The 13,825-nt window shown below is 37.8% G+C and overlaps 1 protein-coding gene across 3 annotated transcripts in view; it reads left to right on the top strand.

The window, feature by feature from the left end:
- COL24A1 (collagen type XXIV alpha 1 chain) overlaps positions 1 to 13,825 on the top strand; it is a 148,346-nt gene that overhangs the window by 26,249 nt on the left and 108,272 nt on the right. For all 3 annotated transcript variants that reach the window (XM_040611032.1, XM_040611030.1, XM_040611031.1), the window contains exons 6-8: positions 3,552 to 3,605; positions 5,752 to 5,805; positions 12,671 to 12,715. In XM_040611032.1, coding sequence (XP_040466966.1) covers positions 3,552 to 3,605; positions 5,752 to 5,805; positions 12,671 to 12,715 — 153 coding nt within the window. The remainder of the gene's footprint in view (positions 1 to 3,551; positions 3,606 to 5,751; positions 5,806 to 12,670; positions 12,716 to 13,825) is intronic.

The following is a 13,825-nucleotide window of genomic DNA, read 5'->3' on the forward strand; positions in this document are numbered from 1 at the left end:
CATGTTGCTATGTAAACACATGAACTTCTTAATGACTTTTTGGAAGCCTCGGAACTGTTTCCTATAATAGAAGCAATTGGCCTTCTTTGGTTTACAGATGGAGATTGTTACTATAAACATATTTTAATTAAATGTAATCATTCAAATTGAACTTCAAATCAAAATAAAACAGCAGTTTATTCAGGGCAGAAAAACAAACCCTGTGTGTGCAGAATGATGACTTGGAAACTGTTATCCACACAATTAGTCTATACTTCCCCAAAGAGTTCTTGTAAATCAGCTCAGCCTCTTTGATAAACTGGAATTTTAAGCGACGATAAGCATATAATTGCTGTAACGTTTTACCTTGCTTTTCAAAAGAAAAAAGTCAAGGAAATAAATGAAGAAAAATAACTATCGTTCTCTATAAATTCTACTTTCAGGTCCCAACCTTTGCTATAGAAATATTCTAATATTTCAGACATTATCACTTGATTAATATGCTAGAATAATTTTCTGAAGATTTATGGGTGTAATATTTAAAACCAAAGACAAAATACTGGACTGGAAGTTCAAATAAAACCCTTCAAACTTATGTAACATAGGCCCTTTAAATAGCTTTGACAGATTTGTGCAGTTGCAGAATGCCTTCAGCTCATATTTAGTTTGAACAATTTGATAGATATGTTAGGAAAAAACAGCAGCAACCATGATCTGTTTTAGTGTGATTCCTAATTGCAGGAATCTGGCCTGTCATGACAGGTGTTAAAACTGCTTGAGGACATAAAAAGAATTTTAATAAAGCTTTCAGTGTCAAGCACTGTAAAACCAAGTGACTCCATTTTTTATGTGTGTGTGCTCTTGTTATTGTCTAGTTTTATAGGAACATTTAAACTCAGAGCTTCGTAATTAATTTTTACCATATTTATGCTGGCTTTATAATGGAATACATTGCTAGGAAAATAATTCTAACCACTTACTCCTATGATTTGGTTTATAATGTATTTTCCCCCTCCACTGGATCATAATTCTTATCAGTTCTGTAGTTGTCTTTGTGAATTTAAGAACAGAAGGAATTGTATGTGTATGTACCTATATATATATAAATATATATATATTACTAGGTGCTTAGTGATCTCTTTCATTTGTTAGATTATAAATTATACTTTCAATACAAGTACCTTCTGAAACACTTTCATTTAAAGAAAAATTAGCCAGGTTCTCACTCAAGTTTTGACTATGAAGATCCAGTTGACCCACACTGACTACGTAAGCTGAAATGAAACACACTTTTGTTTGATCTTAAAACATCGTAAACGAGTTGCAACTGTTTTCTGGCAGTAAATTAATGCATAATTTTATTCTGCCTTTGAGATGCATGGTTTTTTCCCTCCTGTGCTGAAGCATCCTTTATGCGCTTGCTTTTGAAGCACGGGACATTAGCTAATACCCTTACAGTGTAGTATCCAGCCCTGAGCATGTGCTAGCAGTTCCAATTGATAGCCGATGTCCTTGGCATTTAATTCCTGATAAACAGTTTATTGGTGTTTTTAAAGTCATTTAAAAGTATTCATAATGTTTTGCTGTGTTCCTGGCTCCCTGAAAAATTGATTTAAGATAATCTAGTTTGTGGATTCTGGCACTGTTCTAACTACACCATAATAATTACTTAATGTACGTAATAAGTGCTTTATTTTATCTTCACATCTTGAACTGTGGTGACGTGTTGTTAATCCACAACTGAAGGCCATGCATAACACTGGGTGTTTGTTTTTTTTAGATTAAAAATAATGAGGAATTAATTGGGTTTATGAGGGAAAGGAAAGGTGATGGGTATGTTATCAGAGGACCTGTTTTGACTAGTGGAGAGCTGATCACTATTTTATTACAGCTCTTAGTTTGCTATGCCTGCATTGGAAAATGGAAGCAGAGGACAGGTTGGAGTTGTACAAAGGTATCTAAGTATTTACCTTCCAAAATGTGAATCAGCTGGAAAATACTCAGATAACTCCTGCCATGCTGAAGAACCATGGTGTCTGTGACCTGACATATCAGTTTAACACAAGAGATTCCTTTTGCCGTAATTCCAGCCTTTTTACTTAGTATTCAACAGCCTTAGTTTCTCAAGTGGCCTCACACGTTCGAATCTTAGCTGCAGAGGGAAGGACGAGCCCTGATCTGCAGGACCCTGTGCAAGCCCCGTGGCACTGCAGGTGGAAGCGCTGTGCGTTACAGATCTAAAATGGCCAACTGCCAGGAACCCCCGCGCCGCTTCTCTTGTACGTCCCTCCGAGCGTCCCACGTTGTCCCTGAGAGCAGGGTTGTGCTGGCAATGACTAAACACCATTTTTTCCCCACTTTAGCTGTCTTTGAATGAAGGGCACGTATCATCAATCTGGCACTGCTGTGGGATAATCTTAATAGTAACATGTATTTCCTTGGCTACAGAAAACACTTTTGACTGAGGAGAGTAGATCTTGATGCTTGTGAGGAACACCTGGTGTTACTCTACAGCTTTTAAATCAAAAGTGCTGTTGAAGCCTGTGCCATTTATATGAACAGGTTAATGAAATGTTACAGTCCCTTTTGCATGCAGCTTTTAATATGAATTAGTCAAAGGGCTTCCCCATTTCCTCCTGAATTACTGTGTTTGCAGTTATGAGTGCATTAATGTGGTTTCAGCCTACGGCCTCGGGAACTGTCAGGGTGACTTACTCGGTCAGCATGAAGCAGTTCACCCAGGGCTGTCTCAGGAGGTGCCATTTGCTGGCGGCTCCTTTTTTTAAGGGCAGTGAATTTGACTCTGAGGCGTGGGTTTGTGGTGGCCCATAGGTGTGTGGGGCCGGCTGCTGGCCTGGCTGGTCCTGGCCAGCCCCAGCTCCCAGCCCCTGGCAGGCCCCAGGTCTCCGCGGCATGTCGGCCTGCAGTGCCTGGCGCTTTGTATGGCGGGCGTTTGAAATAAGAGAGATCGGTGTGGCAGCGTCCTTCCCCTCTCTGCAGCCTAGTCTTGGATGCAGACAGTAACTCCTGGCCAAGAATGATGAGCTGTCTCATCTGCTGGGAGGTAACTCGTAATTGAAGAGAGGCCTTTGCCATGTTTACAGCTCTGTCCTTCCCAGCCACGATGTCTGTGCTGTGTTGGGCAGGTGCTGAGCGTGAGGAGGCCCTGACAAAGTTGTAATCAATGCAGTAATACAGCCTGATGATCTTGCGCAGTGCTTGGGGAATAGGTGGTGTCCTGAACCAGTGGGGACATGGGGAGAGCATTTCAGTGGTGGTGTCTGCTGTCATCCTGCTTAGATTTACTAATAAAATCTGCTTCTCAAAAGTTTCTGTGACATGATGAAATTTGGAAAACATAAATCTCATTTCAATGTGAACTCACACTGTTACGTTTTGTTCTAGGTCTTTACTGAAAGAGTTATGAGAAAAAAAAACCCCTGTAATAACAAGTGCATTTATATGAACGTTCCCCCTCCTTTTGTCATAAGTTTTAAAATATTTTTTTACACATATCTTATTAAAAACTCTGTTCCCTAATGATATTAATGAGCTAAATTTCTCTGTGACAGGGCCCTAAAGGAGACCCAGGATTCTCTCCAGGACAGGCAAAGCGTGGGGAAAAGGTGATAGTTTCTTGATATTAGAAAAAATGTTTTGTCTGTTGCATTCTTTTTTGAAGTCTTTTTAATATTCAGACAAGTTATAACAGCACAATGCTTAGTATTTACTGTGACGCTGGTGTATTTTGACACTTAATTATGTGAGGCTGACCGATGCAGACACAGGTGATGTAATGACCAAAGAAAACAGAAAAAAATTATTTCAAAGCCTTAAATTAAATTATATATTTGATTTAGTTTATAACAAATAAAAATTTTAAAACATAAGTACTTGGAGAACAATTAAATTTAATTCGGTTCACACTGATAGACCAAAGTAGAGGTTTCAGAGTTTTTTTTAGTACCTTGTATTAGTGCAGAAAGTTGTGTAAGACAAAATTTGGTGTTGAGAAGTGCACACATTATTGCATGTCACGTTGTATTTAACACTTCTTTTAACAGTCTCTTGATGGTAAGAATTCTCCTTTTAGTTTCAGAGGCTTTTCCTGCTAGTTCCTCCTAAGCTGCTTTAGCCGAACTAGCGGCTACTCTCCTGCCCAAAATATTTGTGTATAAATATTTAAAATGGTTCTTTATAGAAATTGTGGGCTTAGAAGCTTGTGATTATTTACTTTTTAGATTGCAAATCTGATGACTATGTATAAAACTTTAAAATCAATGTGATAATGCTAAAAATGTAATTGTATGTTTGCATTCTAATGTGTTAACCTATGTTCTCTCTTTTAGGCTATCTTGTATTTATATTAAGTTTTATGAAGAGAATTTGCTAGTAGTTAAATTGGGGAATATTTGTGCTAAGTAGAAAACACTGTAGGAGTCCAGGACCACTCTCTGTGATAAAGCAAGCATTAGCAGATAACTATTGTTTTCTAGCTGCTGCTGTGTGCATAAAATAACATATTTTTTAATGCATGCGTTCTGTCAAACCTTAAAATTCACAAATATGTATTTCCAATGTTAAAGAGCTGCTGAGAAAAATTCAGAAATGGGTCTGTTGATGCACTGATAAGAAACTGGAGTGTGGCTTTTATAGAAATAGCAATATTATGTTAATCTAACCAACTTTTGCTTTTGACAGTCTATCATACTGTTGTGAGCTATATGTGTCTGCCTGAAACTCAAGGTATATTCTTTGGCATGAGATCATGATGCCACAGAACAGTTTAAAGCTCACCCAGGTATATGTGTGACCTACGCCTAAATACATGCAGAATGTATCTATAATACAAAAATATGGAATTGATGTGTATTTTTATAGTTCTTGCTATTTTGGGTTCTTAATTTTTTCACCTAAGTCAAATTTGCTCACCCTAGGTAATGAATTTACTTTGATGCTAACTTGCTTCTAGGATCTTTTCCTTGACTTATTGAATTTGAATTTGGGCACCAGTCCTGCAAGAGTGCATCTCTTTGCTGTCAGTCCTGAGCAAGGGAAAAAGGACTGGAATAACCTTCCTTCCTCCCCCATCTACAACAACCATTAAAAAATGCATATTTGCCCATTTTTGTAGCGTTTGAGATGCTCTATTTCTCATTCTTATATACCATTATGTAGTTACCAAGTTTAAAGAACTGGAATGAAAATAGCCATATGCCACCATAACCCATTTGTATGTATGCATGTTTCATGTTGTCTTTTAGACATATTAGATTTACACCATGTTTTATGTAGCAGATACTGAAATGGTGTCCTGATTCCTGGTTGAGGATTGTTGGCATAAAAGTAACACAAACAATAAACAATAATAAATACATGTATATAGAAATATTAAAGAAAAATGAGGTGAAACCACTGACTTCTGAGGGAAGGGATACCTCAAGAACTGTATAGCTTCTTCACTCCCATTTATGCTGGCTAAAAGTATATGTTGTGAGGTTGTGAGCTAAGTCTGTTCCAGCTGTGATTTGGCTGTGTGGTTATCATGCAGGAGCATGCACTTTGCACTAGGAGGTTGCAGTTGAGGAACTGTTGCCTTTTCAGTTTTCGTCCTCTAAAAAAATAAAAATAAATCTGTGCCTGATAAAACATTAGCTACTTCTTTGTACCATAAGTCCAAGCATGCAGAGAAAATATGGAGTCCTACAAAGTTTATAGGCCTGTGTCATGTTCCAGTGAAACATAGTGATCCTGGATGGTTTTGTTGTACAGGGTGATCCAGGCCCCGTAGGCTTTCCAGGACCACCTGGGATCAAAGGCCAGAAGGTAAGATTCTGCTTCCATTTTCATGTAACCCTCTCTGGCTGAAATCAATAGCCATCAGGTGGATGTCTGGTGGTCAAGAGGCAATAGAAGGGCTTTGGTCTGCTCTTGATACTGGGACTGTCTACTGTGTCAGGCTATAGGCCAACAGTTCAGCATCTTCCCTTGCAACTAAATTAAGTGAGATCATCACAACAGAATGTAAATTACAGCTGCTTGGGTTGGTGTTCTTAACAGGCATCGTGTGCCTCTGCTCAAACAGAATAAGTACTAGAGAAAATAGGCTAGCCTGCGAGATATATTCAGTTTTCAGTAATAGCTTTTTCATTTCTTTTTTTCTGTATTGTGTATTTTGTAGTATAGAGAAAGCTCCATGGGATATCCTCAGTATTCCTGCACTGAATTATTTGCTTTCTTTCTGAATATGTTCCAGAATGGCTAAATTAGAACACAAATAGAGTAAGTTCTAATTTTGCCTGCTACATAACACAATATTTTTTAATGTGAGAAACATCAGGTGCCACACACTGCATTTAGGAAATATATCCAAAAGCCCTATGTATACAGAAAAGCATAAAGCAGACAAGTAGTTTTGGAAAGGGAACATGAAGGATGTCATTGGGGGAAATGAGACAACCTTGAGAAAACGAGCACAGAAGACTGAGGGAGTGAATATACTTTATGTGGAAGGAGAGGTCACCTGACATAAATCCAGTAGGCTGCTGTGATTAGTCAGATGGTGACTGGTGAGGTGGCAAAAATCAGCAAGAAAGCTGGGGGGAAAGTACTATTAAATGCTGTCTTTGCAGAAGATAATCCAGTGTTGCAGGTGTAATAGAAAAACATGAAGAACACATATCACAGCAGAATTTTGAAGTAGTATGTAACACTAAAGGCAGCTGTAAAGTGTTCAATCAAAAGGATGGAATTAATTGTTAGAAAGGTAGGCCCTGGTATTTTTGTCCTGAGTTTTTGACATATAGAAAAGGAATAGTAATTAAATGTTTGCCTGCTATTGAAGCTGAAGAAAAAATGGCATTGCAACAAAAATTACATTCAGTGTTATGTTTTAAGATGGCTTCATTCAACATTGTCTTACTCTTAAAAAAAAAAAATCATACACTTTAAGTCTAGTAATTTATTTCTTGAATTGAACAAACCATAGTAAAAATGTGAAAAGGGAGCTATCACTGAATTAGCACCAGGAGGAGCATGGAAATTTATTTTGCCAAACATGTGGCCCACAGTTCTATGAACTGAGAAAACGTATAGCTGTGACAAGAATTTACATCCCCTCTGTTGAGAGTTAACCTACAAGCCTGAACACTCATAGCTTTTGTCACCACTGATCTTGGGCCACCTTGAGATTTCCCAAGTATTGTGCTTTCTTGTTTCATCAGGTTTATAGTTTTGCTCTGAAAACAAAGTAGTTTTTGTTTTAAAGCTTTTAGATGGGAAGCAGCTGTCACTTGTTCTGGATTATGAGACTGACATTCGGGGGCAAGGAAATTAAAATCTTATGGCCATCATGCTCTCTTCCTGCCACAAGAATTCACTCCTTATCTGAGGGTTAGAGACTCTGTGAAGAATCGTGCTCACTTGATCACTGGAAATTTTACTGTTTCCATGTTGTACACATCAGACACTAACTAGAACCATGTTTAAGATAATTTCTGCCTGACCCAGATTGTAAGAATACCAGCTTTTGAACAGCGCTACACCTGTAAACAGTTAAAATTATTTCACGCTTAATTTTTTTAATGACAAGCCCATGATTTATTGTGAACTTTAGTTATTGCTTTTCAATATACATAGGTAAACAAGCTGTTAGCTCATTGTGATCTCAGAAATTGTTTTTGAAGGAATGTGAGCACAAGTAGCTGTGAAGTAAACCAGCTACAAGAAAAAGCTGCAGAAAGATCAAGTATTTCTATTTTTCTTTTGTATCCCAGTACTACTGGAGAATCACTATGATATTGGATAAATAACATATTTGTGATATTCTTTCTCATCCAGGTAAAAAGGAAGATTAGAAAGGTTCTATATATGAGTTAATGGTGTCCCAAATTCTATTTGATTTTGACAACTTGTGTTAACTGAGTAGTTTTTAAAAAGTGGGACATTTGATAGCAAATAAAAGCTCTAATGTTCTTCCAGTATTTTTAGTAGTGTAATACAAATCTGTATGTGTCATGATAATTAATTTTTGTCATATTGAATTTTCTTTTCCTGAAAGACCTGGAAATTTGAGGCTTTTTCTTTGTGGAAGTCATCATCCATTTCCCATTAACTGGAGTAGTGGCTTTGGAGAGCTGCAGTGGAGGGTGCGCTGTGAAGCCTGCTGCCCTCCACTGGGCACGATCGCCCCGCTCCAGGTTGGATGTGGAATAAACCACGTCTGAGTTTTCTAATAAGAATTTACCTGGTTCTGAACTTCCTGTGCAACATATAAAAGCATGTGTTGTGGAAGTTTGTGGCAAGTGTGCATATTATTTTTACAGTTTTGACAAGAATAACTTTGAGAAGCTATATTCCATGTGCTTTTGGTTCTATTTTTCTGAATATCTGAGATTGTTAAGAGAGTTTCTTGCAAAGATTCATTTACACACCTACACCCCAAATATTATATTTTGAAGCCCTCAATGCAATAGGGCAGCACTAGTAAACTACTGTTTTGGATTAGAACTATAAAATGATATGTTTCTCTTTATAAAGCTGGGAATCTATGGTGTTTTGTAGCAAGACAGTGAAACAAACGTATGTTAATAATCAGGACTCTGGAGCAGATTATTGTGATTAACTTTATTTTCCATTACATGCCATGTGTCGGGGTATGTGTCCTTGTGGTTGCATATAAAATATGACATATTTCTCATGCCTGTAACACACACTATAAAAACCCAAGTTTTGCTTGGGGTAGGGTTCCAAAATTATTCTAGTGTAAGAACAGAAAATTGCATGTTTATGAAGTGTTTAGAGGCCTGCTTCTTTCAGGCATCTTTTGAAGCAGAGGAGCAATGGCAGGAGATGAGGTTTAGTTTGAGGGGAGTGCTGTTTCCAGAGCAGTTGCACAATCTCATATCTGGAGCTGTCTTGACAGGACCATCTTTAAATCAGCACTCAAATCTTCCCTTATATCAGTCCCAAGACTTCACAGAGTAGAAGCCTCTCCCTCCCCCCTCTCCCCAGAAACGTCCTACTTCACTGTACAGACAGGTGAGTACTTGCCTCTGCTAGCCAGAGTACTGAGGGGTAGATTGCCAGCCAAAGGACAGTACTCCTGGGCATTAACTTGCCTGGGATCATGCCAATAAATTAGAATGACTACAGTGTCTGTGTGGTTGCAGGTACTTTACAGTGACATTGCAAAAGACTTTTTTTTAAAAAGATTGGCTACAATTTTTGGGCTGACTTTATTCCCTAGTATGTGTGTAACGGTAAATCATGGGAATCGGGATCTATAAAATCTCGATAAAATTCACATACTAAAGTATAATATGGTAAGAAATGTTGAAGGAAAAAACTTGGATGCAACCTGAGAATAGCTGCTTTTGTCTTTACATGTGCATCCTGTAAAGGGCAAGGGAGATAAATAAATTTCATAGCGGTACTTGCGGTGATGTCAGTGTTATGCTACAAAGTGTCTCCCACTGTTTCTCCTAGAAAAGTGAAGTTTGCCTTGAGCAGGAGGAAACTTCAACTCTGTGAGAGAAATTCCTCTGCTGAATTAGGTGGAGAAAATGTCCATCTTCTATACATATGCTTTTCTTTTTTTAAGTGATGTTTCCATTCCTTGGGATATTTGGGCTAAGAGATGCTAGGTGAAAGCTTAGTTGTGTTAATATGCATCAGCAAACAAGACAGAATGGAGCTGTGAAGAAAAAAAGCCACAAAACAAACCATTTGCCAATGAGGTTTTTTAAAACTGGATGCCATGTGGTGACAATGTGGAGCTGGTAAGTAAGTGTTGCAAAGTCTCATGTGACAGCACATGGAAATATGTTTATATGCTAAACTTACCCCATGCCCAGAAAATTTTTTTCTGGTGCTTTTCAAAGACTAGTATCTCTCTGTAGCTGATGGTTGTAGCATCAGGTATAACATTCCACCTACTGATTTTTAGAGGTTAGAGAAACTTCTTGGCTCTCTAGTTTGCTGGTGTTATGCTAGATGTATTTTAATAACAAATGCATATAAATTCTAATAAAACACAATGGGCACCAGAAAGTTGGAAAGACTTGGCTTGAACAGTCCTTGCTGTTATGATTTAACATCTATATTTTGCTAAATACAGACTTCACTCAGTCTGGGTCCCACTGTGCTAGACATATGGTAGAAGTCAGACACTTAAAGTTGCTATGAAGTCTTTTCTGATCGTATTAGTTGGCGGTAAAGGTTTTTTCTCTCACACAGACCAAAGTATTCTTGCAACTTGCTGTGTTTGTGTAATGTGCTTGAAGTTTGTGTTGCTGTAATTGGAAGCTGCAAACCTTTCTCTTCCACAGTGAGCTTTTAAAATCAGAGTATTAATCTTCATTAAAAATTGGGAGGTATTTCATTCCACAAATCAGTGCATGTGAACTTGTATTCTTCTTGTTTACTTTCATCATAGCTCAGAGCAAACTGTCTTATTTATATGGGTATACTCAAGAATACAAACCCAAACTAATAAAAACCTAAGAATTTTAAGAAGATTAGCTAAGTTACAGGAAAGGAAACTCCTATGGGAAAGCTCTGTCTTTGGAATGATACTCATTTTAGCATGGTTTAGCTTCATTCTGAACCAGCATTAGGTGAGTTAGAATAAATAAAGTCCATGTTAACTCTGAATAAGAACACAGGCATACTACAAAATATGAGTTCAGAGTTTTCCTCTGGGAGAAGTAAGATGCTGTTGTGTAGAAAGGTGCACACTGGTGTTCAGTCCTCCATCATCTCATAGTTCCTCGGGTGTCATTTTTTGAGACTGTCCATGCAGGTGTTAATCAGCTAAACTGACAGACTTTGAAACCAAGTGGTGATAAAATTCTCTTTGAGTGTTTCTGTATATAGTAGCGTTTGCTTTCCTTTTCTCCACATACAGAAATAATAAACTACTGAGAGATCTCTTCGAGCAACACGTGCTTTAGTTGAACATTAAGCATGGAGAGAGGATAAAATTGTGAAATGGATAAAACTCATGAAATAGAGTGGCCTGGGACTGTAAAAAATGATACGGCTTTGTGAGGCACATCTTGAAAGCTAAAGATGAGTTACTGGCTTATGCTGGCATCTGTATTTCTGCTTTAGCAATTCAGTAAAAAATTTGGTCTTAGGCACACATTAATACAGTAAATTGCGATATTTCATACTAACTGGTTTGTCCAAGATCAGCTCCTGACTATCTGTGTTACAGATTTATTTTTTTTTCCCAACAGCAATGCAGACCTCCTTCCTTAGATGCAAGATAACATATATAAATTATTTAGGTTTAAGCTACAGGAGAGGATTGAAGCCAGATTACATTATATTTTTTTTTAATTGGTGATGTCCTGTGTGCGATTAGCAAAATGAAAGGACACACCTGCTCTGTTGGGTTTTGAGAAAATGAGGCCTTTGGGTTTCTTAATGAGTACATCTCTTTTGGATCAATATTCCTCAAACAAGCCTATACTAGCAAAATGGCAAATTTTGAAGCCTTACAGATGTCATTCTCTTCTTTATCTGAAATTATAACCAAGAAAAATCATTCAATCTTTAATTTTGTATGTAATAATAAAATTAATTTCATGCAGAAATACTCTTGTGGTTGTGCAAAAGCTTATGCAAAATTTTGAGATACCTGATCTGCTGAAATCAGTTGCAGAATTCCTTCTTACTACAGTGTCTCAAGTCTCTACTGACTAATGAGTATCATCATGCTGCAAGGCAACCAGATGTTTGACATCAGCCAAGACACTCCCACTACTCAGTCAATGTCTTTGAGGCCAATTTCATGATAGATTTCCATCCAGAATAAGGATTGTTTTGGTCTTTCAAGCTGCAGCTTTTGGAATTTGTGTATTCCCAGTGCCTCTTGCAAGGGATGTGTAGACCAGACACTTGGCTTCTGCATCAATCATGCAACTGTTACAGCCTCCCTTTTAGGCTAGCTTGTCTGGGTATCGTTAGTACAGTGTAAAGACATCCAGTAAGGTTCCCCTTTCAAGTATGCTGTTGCAGATGGCAGATTCCAGCTCTACTTTTCTTTTTTTTTTTTTCTTTAACAGCTAAAATATGCACAAAATGGTCAATGCACAGGAAGTAAAGTTTCATAGCTTTGTGATTCTAGCACCACGGTAAAGATTTCTGGGATGAGGAACAGGCTATTTTCTCTACTGATACAAATTACACAATGTAAGGGCTAGGATTTGTTCCATGTTAATTTAGAAAAGAGATATCCTGTGTCTTGGAAGGTCTGTCTTTCTTGAGAGCATCCTAGAATACTCTGGAATGACCCTCTACTTACACCCCTCCTCTGAACTGCCCTGTTCAGAAAGGGCATCGTGACAAGGATTTGGAGTGAGGAAATGCATTGTACCAAATCCAGTTCTTCAGTTTCAGCAGTAACTGGTGACAGCATCCCATGTACTCATTTGTTTAGAAGAGTGCAAGTCTGGAACGGTCTTTAAGTGCCTGATATCTTTAAAGTGTCTAAACTGCTATGAAGATTTCTTGCTCATTTTCTCTAACTCAGCTTTCATATGAGCTGCTAAATGTAAACCATATTAATGCTGCAGACAAGCAAGACTGGATAATGTTTCTTGTTAAAGGGAGGTTGGAGTAGGAAAAGAGGGTCCATTTTGTGTGTTTAACTGTATTTATCGCATACCTGGTTTTCCACCTACAGGGTCTTAAGGGTTATGCGGGACTGCAAGGGCCACGGGGTGAGCAGGTAAGTGATGAAAGTAGAGTACACTATACTCTACAGATAAACAATTGAGCATGGAAGAATGCATAATCCAGTATAAGTGTTCAATATAAGCAATCAATGTGAATTACTGACTGCTTAAGGAAATACTTGATCATTCTTCATCAAGAATTCAGATTAATTAGAGATCAGTGTGGTAAAAAATGGTCTAAATGGAATGGAAAAGACCAGCTTGTTTTTCTTCAACTACCATGCTGGCTTGCCGGAGATGGGTGTAAAATTCTTGTTAGAAGCACAGTTTGGATTCTCTCAATGCATTTTAATGCATTTTAAATCTCCTAGCATGTAGAAAATGAAGATTATTTAGTGTTTTTTACCCACTTCCATGTCAGTTCAAGAAGCAATCTGAACATAAATTTCAAAGACATCCAGTTGCTGAGGCACCCTGTTAGCATTAACAAGGCTCCTAATGGCAGAGTGGATGGAAGCACGAGTTTCCTCTTGGACAATGCTGAAAGGAAAATGGTGATGATAAAAGATGATAGACACCCGAAGGGAGATGAAAACTTATGAACATCATCCATGACTTTAATGAGTTTTATACACAAATCTTAATTGAATGAGTGGTGATTTTTATTACAAGCCCACAGGCATTTTTCTGTAATGACTATAGTTTAGCAGTGAGATAAGAGATAGCCAGTGAAAGTCATTCTTAACATCAGGGGAAGAGTGAATCTTTGAAGAAGTTGCAGATGAAAGATAATCAGTTAGTTACCATGGAGGAGGAAAAAGTGAAGCTTGCATTGAAAAGCAATTCTGCTCATTACTCATGCAATCAAGCATGTAAGTTCCTTCAAAGGCAATGCATGTTCAAGAATGTGAAAACTGGTGATGTGCAGCTGTTTGATACCTGAATGTTTTCATGCAGCTGCTATAAATATTTTCCTTCATTATTATCACTTAAAAGATACATCAGAGTATTTTCTAAGAGAACACTTTGGATGAAAGAGTTAAGAGATTTATTTTGCATGTAGTTCATACTGCTGGTATTTTGAGGCCTGACTGGTGAAGGTGATGGGTTAGACCAGTTAATTGTCATCTGTAGCACCTACCTGTGTTTCTAGTTTTTAGAAA

The sequence above is a fragment of the Falco naumanni genome, chromosome 11, assembly GCF_017639655.2.
Source record: "Falco naumanni isolate bFalNau1 chromosome 11, bFalNau1.pat, whole genome shotgun sequence".
Taxonomy (NCBI): domain Eukaryota; kingdom Metazoa; phylum Chordata; class Aves; order Falconiformes; family Falconidae; genus Falco; species Falco naumanni.